Source organism: Pteronotus mesoamericanus, unplaced genomic scaffold (assembly GCF_021234165.1).
Source record: "Pteronotus mesoamericanus isolate MK-2021 breed Mesoamerican mustached bat unplaced genomic scaffold, CSHL_Meso_final contig_78, whole genome shotgun sequence".
NCBI classification, from domain to species: domain Eukaryota; kingdom Metazoa; phylum Chordata; class Mammalia; order Chiroptera; family Mormoopidae; genus Pteronotus; species Pteronotus mesoamericanus.
The window spans coordinates 3,009,703-3,017,327 of record NW_026555258.1 but is presented as its reverse complement, the minus strand read 5'-3'; the positions used below and the strand labels follow the sequence as shown (position 1 = coordinate 3,017,327).

Genomic DNA, 7,625 nt, shown 5'->3' with positions numbered 1-7,625 from the left:
CCTTCCGAAGTGGGAGATGCAGGTCCACCTGCTTCGGCACTGACGTGCTCACGCTTTGCCCTTCAGTGAGGGAGGGCCGGGGCCCCTCTGAAGGCGTGGCCCGCGAGGGGCGCTGGGGAGCGCGTCCCTCCACCCTCCCACCAGCCGCCAGGGAAGAGGGCCTTGGGCCGCCGCACTCCACGAAATGTCCCAATTCTCTGTGACTTGACGTATGAGGATCAGGTAAGTTTGGGAAAATAGGGGGAAAGAGCACGATGCAAAATACACACAAAATTAGAATATGTACAGTGGAATTAGGCTGAAACTTTGCCTAATTGATGCCTGAAATGTACAATCTGTCAAGAGCCGTAGTAAGAGAGAAAGAGATTTATTTTAAGGTTATTTAAATTTAGATAATATTAACCCTAAATCTGCTAAATCCATGTTTCTTTATTAACTGGGGGTAATAGACTGATTCTACTATGACAAGAAACCCTAAGTGTTAGCAAATTAGTGTAAGTTTTGATCTCAGAGTCCCAGCGACACATCATGCACGTCCAGCCTCCCTCCCCACAGGGACAGTCTTGGGGTCCCCTCTGCGGGAGGCAGAGGGCCTCTCTTTGATCGTCCCATCCCTGGCATCGGCCCACCTCTCACACAGCTGGGTCCCGTCTACAGTTTGTGCCCCCTTCTCATCCAAATCCTGTGAACCGCCACACGGCAGACGGCAGAATAAAAGGATGGGCAGATATGCCCAAAGTCAGCATGGCGTGTGCTACAGGTTTTATTATTATTATTACAAATTTCACCAACTGCCCCTAATAATTTGTGACAGCCAACTCTGCACAAGTCACGTTCTCCTTCCTGCACAGGCTCGGCGCCTGCGTGGCTCAGCGTCCCGACAGGGATGCTGCGCCTCCTGGTGCCCACAGACCCCCTCCCAACTGGGGCCCTTGTCCTGGCCACGAGGCCCACGTGGGTCTGGAGGGCCTACTGCAGAGGGCCGTCCACACTCACCCTGGGAACTCGAGAAAAAGGAGGGGAGGTGGCGAGTCGGGGGGAGAGGGGAACAGGGCAGGGTAGACGGCAAAGGCGCTGCCGGTCCCCGGACGCCTCCGGAGCTGCCGTGTCCAAATCTTACATTTATTGAGAAATCAATACGCCCTGGGGGTCCTCTTTCAAACCTCCCAGGAAACACAACGGGGGAGGGGCAGCTGCGGCCCAGGCCAAGCTACAAAGACCCCAGACTCTTGGAGACAAGATGGAATTCAGTGGGAGAAAAAGGCTCAGGCTGGGCGCCTTTTGAATTCAAAGGCAAATAACAGAAAGGCAACAGTAAATCAATTAGCCTGAGAGAGTCATTCTCCGTGGGCACGGAGGGCGAGGGACCGTGTGAGAACGTGACATGGAGTCAGGGGCAGGCTGGGGACAGGGACTGGAGTCGCTCTAGCCCACACCAGAACCCCTCTGGTCTCTCTCATGAAGCGCTGGGACATCAACAAAGTGACCTGATAAGGACTTTTTTCTGTTCTTTTACAAATTTAAATCTAGATTTTAACACCTTATATTGCAAAAATCCATGCCAACACAGGCTTTGTAAAGCCAGAACTCCTTCAGATCAGCGCTCCGGGCTGAGCCGGGCGCAGGCGCGCAGCAAGGCGTGGGCGCCCGTCCTCCATCAGGTCTGCGTGAGGCTACATGTGGGCAGCGACGGAATGGATACAAAGTGTCAGGCGTGGTACGTAAGATACAGGTTAACTGGCTAGTCTACACCGCCTGCCCCCCAGACTCCGCCCCCAGAGAGACGGGCTGTGCTGCTCAGCCTCAGGGGCTGACGAACACAGGACGTCCATCCGGTGCCACGGGCCCCGGGCCTGCTCTGAGGCCCAGCATGGTGGCGGCAGAGTCTGAAAGGCAGAGTGTGAAGAAGCTGCGGGAAGTCCTCGGCGAGGCTTCCTGGCCCCTCGCCGCTCCGCGGAGCACGCGCTCCCCTCTCTCATGGCCCGGGCTGGCTGCCCGGCTCGGCCGGTTTGCTCTGCTTCCGGACCCTGGCCACGCCAGCCTCCATCCCGCTGGAGTATTCCGAACGCAGGAGTTCAGCAAGGTGGTGCTTCCTCTGGGTCTTCCTACGAAGGTCAGGCCTGAGAACAGTAACAGCAGAGGAGAGAGAGACTATTATTTTTCTTTTGCGCTTGGAAAGGGGCTGAGAGCGGCTGGTTCCGAGACTGCGGAACTGACATTTTTGTACGAGCACAAGTACAATCCCTTCAATAGTGCTTGTTTTGATATTCTATGCACCAGAAGATTAGATACGGCAATGACAGATTTTCATAATGGTGGCAAAATATCATGGCATTTTTAAAAGTGAGGCTTTGTTCTGTGTTGTTTTCATGGGAAAAAAAGAACAGCAAACACACTACTCTGATGGCAGATGAGGTGTGCGATGCAGCCGTGTGCTGACGGCGGGCAGAAAACCCAACCGAAACCGCGGCGCGCTCGGTGGGGCAGGCGAGCTGGCGGCCCCCGGCCCCGCGCGCCCCCCCACCCCAGGCTGCCTCCTAGGGACCGAGCAGGGCCCGCCTGGCAGGCGCTGCACAGCCAGGGCTGGGGACCAGGCACAGATGCCTCTTCCCTGACAGAAGAGACCCTTGGGAACAGCCCCACCCGGAAAACCCGACCCCAAGGCGCGCTCCGCAGACGGCCCAGCCTGCACCCAGGCCAGACCCGGCTCCGGCCCGCAGACTCCGAGGTGTCTCGGGGCGGCTCTGGGCCGCGGCACCACGGCCTTTTGCTGATGGAGGGCCTTGCCTTCAACGTGTAAAACACACATCTGCGAAGGCCTAAGGGGCGAGGCCCAGTCAAACGAGGTGCAGCTGTCGTCAGTTTCAACAGGCCTATTTGATCAGGAGATCAGAGGGGAAATTTGCAGAAGTTCAGTCATACACAGGAAAAGTGATTACGCAAGTTAAAGAGTAATGTTTCACGAGACAGGATTTTAACCAGAACAGCAATGGCACCATGACCCCTCAACCCATGCCGTGACGCTGGCGATTCCTCAACATCCAAGTGGTGGCGCCTTCTGGTACCAGTTCCTTGGGGTTCTTACAAGAGGCAGGCATTTGCCTTCGACTACTTATGTTTGCAACTTTTCCTTTGTGTGATAATTGGAGAATAAGTTAGACTAAACTTGTGGTCAAAATAAATATACCAGAACTCCCTTAATACTCCCAAATTAAGACCAGGCTGAACACTGACGGAATGGCGGTGGCAGAATGTTGTGACGGCATCGGCCCCGGGTCACACAGCCACGCCCAGTCATAGCCATGCCTGCGACAGTCGGACAGTGACTCCCGCTGCCACACACAGGGACGCGCAAAGCCAGCCCCTGCTGGGGGACAGAGGTTCGAGGCTGGGGACGCTCAGGGCCCGGGGCAGGAGGCCTGGGGGTTCGGGGTTAGGGTGTGCGCCCGGCTCGGGGTGAGACTGAGGGGGGCCAGCGTCATCTGGGGACGGGCCTTCTGGGGCCTGCATGTCCCACACAACCTATGCCCGATGAGGCAGGTGACATGGCCACCCGGTTCTTTAAGGACAAAGCTGCCAAGACTCGAGGAGGGTCAGCAACTGGCCTACGACAATCTACTCGCATGCGTAAGAGCCAGGATGCAAACAAGCCGGAGGCGCTCAGAGGCCACGTCCCCACCGGCCGCCAGCCCAGGGCGCCTCGGACAGCCAAGCCCAGCACGACTGAGGCGACGTGGGCTCCTTCAGGGTCACACGGAACCGTTCCAGTAGGGTCATGGGGGCTGGAGGACGGGGGAGGGCGGTGAAGGGCATGTGGGGGCTGGAACCTGGCTCTGCCGCTCATGAGCTCAGTGACACGAAACACGCGCCCCAGGCTTTCCAGCAGCCCCGCGGGAAAACAGGACGGTGCCCACAGCACGGCACATAGGGGTTCTGTGAGGATGAGGCAAACACGGCACAGGGGTGTGAGCTGTGGCTGGCGTGCGGACGGCAGTCAGCCCTGGTTAAAAATGAGGAAACTGAGGCTCAGGGATGCCAAGCAACTCCCCCAAGGGACGAGGACTGGCTCTGAGGCCCATGCTGATTCATAAGCTGTTCCCACAGGGCAATGGCTCTATGTCCCTGGACCTGCCCCTACCCTGCGGGGCTGTGCCCTGGTGTCCCTGCCGGAGGCTCCGCTCCTGACGCGGCTTGGGTGGGGGAGCGGGGGTTGGCAGCGGCGGCGGGAGACAGGCTGCCAGCCGGGCGCGCTGAACTTGTCCCAAACTGAAGGCTGCCAGTTCTGCCTGGCATTTTATTTTTAGTTGGGTTTCATGGCAGACAGAGTGAAGAGGTTGTGACAGGAGGGAACGCGCTTCTTCCCCCTCGTTTGGACCCGGTGCTCACAATGCGTATAATTTTACATGTAACAACCAGAATTTCAAAATATGCAAAATTGGAGTCAGAAGAGCCTCCCCAGCGTAAGGCCCGCCAGTTGCTGCAGCGGCCACTCCTGTCACAGCCAGAGCCTCACTGGGGAGATCGACGCAGTGACCACGCGCGGGGCAGGCACGGCCCGCCTCGGGCCAGCGGGGCCAGCGGGCGGGCAGGCGGCCACACCCCGCCCCGTGCGTGACGGCCCACTTCCACCGGGCGGGACGGTGGTTGGAGGGTGATGGCCAGTGAGGATCCTCAGGTCCACGCTGGTAGCAAATGTTAGGGAAGCCAGTTTGGGAGATGGCCCTGCTGGCTTTGAGATGAGGACCTCAAAATTCCCTAGCATTTTATGACTTTATTCTAGTCAACATACAGTTGACCCTCGAAGAATGTGGTGTTTGAGACGCCGACTGCCTGCGCAGTTGAAAATTCGTAACTGAAGCCAAAACGGGGCCCCGCACACGGTGATTCCCAGCCACAGGTGGAAAACACGGCCCTGCCTCGCACTCCAGGGCTGGACCTTGCACAGGGAGCCACGTCCGCGCGGCCCCCACCGCTCACACCCAAGTTGTTCCAGGTCAACAGTACTTTCAATGCGGGCCTCGGACACAAACTCCAAGGCTCCGGCGGTCCAGGGAGCAAGCAGCAGCTCCCATTTCCCAGGCCCAGACCCTTCAGAGGGCGAGCCTTGGGGTCGGCCCCGCTGGCAGGGCGGCCACCCCAACAGGACCCGTCTTCCCCTTGGCCAGCGCGCTGTCTCGTCTCCTTTGTTCTGAGGCCCAGCGCTTAGAAGGCCAAGTCCAGATGGAAGATGAAACGCTCTAAACCCAAGCACAGGATGGGCGTGTGGGCTCAATGCCTCCTCCTGCCAAGCTGTGGTTCTCCGGGAACTCGCCAGCTCCCCTGCCCTCCTCGTCCTCCAAAACCCAACCCTTTCCAGCGGGCTTCCTGGGCACCCACCCCTCGGAGTCACCAGGCGACAGCTCAGCTTACCCAGCAGCCACAGGGAGCCCCTTGCAGCCAGGCTGGGCGCCCCCGCGGCTGCCGGGCTGCATCGCCCAGCTGGTCGGGCAGAAGCCTCTCCCACTGCCAACGAGGTGGACTCGCAGCCTAGTTAGTAAATCGATGTGCCGCTAGGATGGCCGCTGGAGAGAGGTCTGCAGGGCCTTCTCCCAACGCCATGCACAGACTCAGAGTGGCCGGCAAAAAAGTGCTTTGGCACTGGCTTGGTTTAATGGCACTGTTTAGCAGGACAAAAGGTTTCGTTTTATTTTGTCTTGTTTTATGTATGTATTGTCAAGTCTATGAACATTTCCTTTTATGCTTTAGGGTCACATTTAGAAATGTCTTCTACATCCTAGCACTCAGAAACTATTCAAGTCCATTTTCTGAGTCTGTTATTGCTTTAATTCCACCTGGATTTTATGCTGGTTTACAGCAGGATGTGGGGCATTTACCTACTTCTTCCCAAGAGTTATCGAAGACAGCCGCCGGACAGTAAGTCTTGCTCAAGGACTCAAAACGCATCTCCGACGGCCCTTCTGACGCTCAGGACACGCCCTGCAGCCTGTGCGCAGGCTGGTGAGAACCCTCGTCGGCAGCCAACGCGAGCGGGTTCCACCAAACGTGTCAAAGCAACGCTCGGGCAAACACCCATCACAGGGGTGGCGGACGGGTATAGAACAGGTCGAAGCACAGCCACGCAAACTGGCCGCACGCCTTTGCTGATTACATCACCAGCACGTACAGGGCACCTAACGTACGTCAGGACGTTAGGCGCCTTGACAGGCGCCTAACCCATTTACTTCTCCAACAAGTGGGGACCGGGTACTACCAGCATCTGAACACCCCAGGGAAGAAGAGAGGCGTGTCCAGCGGCTGCGAGCCCACAGCTTGCCCACGTCTCCACTGGGATGCACGTTTTTGCCAAAACGAACAGCGAGTTCCTTGCATATAGTATTTTAAACACAGAAACAACGTTCACATTATCTCAAATCTCAAAGACTTATAGAGCCCCTCACAAAACGGGTCTTAACAGTAATAGCTGGATAACTTAAGTGGAAAAAAAAAAAAGCAGCAGTTTCAAATTTCATGATTTGTTCAATCTCTATACCCACAAAAGAATCCGTACACATACATATGCAGATAAAGTCTGGGGATACAAAAAATGTGAATCAAGGTTAACTTGGATTATTGGGTTATGAATAATCTTTATGTAATGAACATGTACTACTTTTATAATGAAAAAATTAAACAGTATGTTCATTTAAGAAAATAACATCAAAAGGTAGAATTTTGCCTCATGCTATAATAATCAAGTATTTTAATATTTACTTATCAAAACCTCTTTGCCCTTAGCTTCCTGTTTGATTGTGAGGGATCTCCCTGCGGGTGTAAGGATGCCAGCCAGCCAGCCAGGCGGAGGGCTGGCAAAGGGCATCTCCTCTGTAGCCGGAAAGGCCGCCCTGGCGAGGCCCAGGCGCTGCAGGGAAGGCCGGGCCCCGGCGGAGGCCAGGCCGGGCGGCTCTGCGTGGTCCTGCGGACTCCCGGTGGCTGGAGGCAGACTCAAGGTCCTGTGCTCCTGCCTTGCTCCTTCAGGTGAAGAAAAGGCAGCAATGTCTGAGCGGGAGTTTGGTGTCTCTCAGAGAACAGAGTGACAGACAACTCCAGGGAGAATCTGACAAGCAGTCCCTCTGAGGCAACCACGCAGTTCACATAAGGAGTCGGCTAGCGCGGGACGGCACTTGAGCTACCAGAGGGGAACGGCTCTCGCGCTTTTCACGGTCACTGAGGGGAAAGCGGCTGGATCGAGACCGCTTCAGAGCCTCTGGGTTCCGTTCTGGCAGAGATGAAGCAGGCAGGCCAGCTGCTTTAGGGATGCTTTCTGGTGACTTCTCAGTATCAAACCAAGTCCAGCTTTTGTAAAACTGCCAGGGCCCCAGAACACATCCCACCCATCCCAGACGAGAAAGTCGCAGCACAACGCCTGAGAGAGGCTCTGTGGACCGAGACTGATCAGCAGCAGGTCTCCGCCTTGGGCCCAAGAACAGGGCCCGTGAAGGCAGGAGCGCTCGGAGCCCCAGCGCCCACGTGGGCCTGCAGCCTGGAGGGCGTGCGAACGGACGGCCGCGGTGCCGCTGAGACACAGCCAGCATCCAAGAGCTGACGCTGAACTCTGGACACGGCAGGGACTTTGAGATCATGCAGCC

At 56.8% G+C, this 7,625-nt stretch overlaps 1 protein-coding gene across 1 annotated transcript in view; it reads right to left on the bottom strand.

The window, feature by feature from the left end:
• Positions 1-414: 414 nt before the first annotated feature.
• The window catches only part of DDX31 (DEAD-box helicase 31), a 63,934-nt gene continuing 56,723 nt past the window's right edge, over positions 415-7,625 (bottom strand). The window contains exon 20 of the mRNA XM_054584183.1: positions 415-2,120. Within this exon, the coding sequence (XP_054440158.1) occupies positions 1,976-2,120 (145 nt within the window). The 3' untranslated portion in view covers positions 415-1,975. The remainder of the gene's footprint in view (positions 2,121-7,625) is intronic.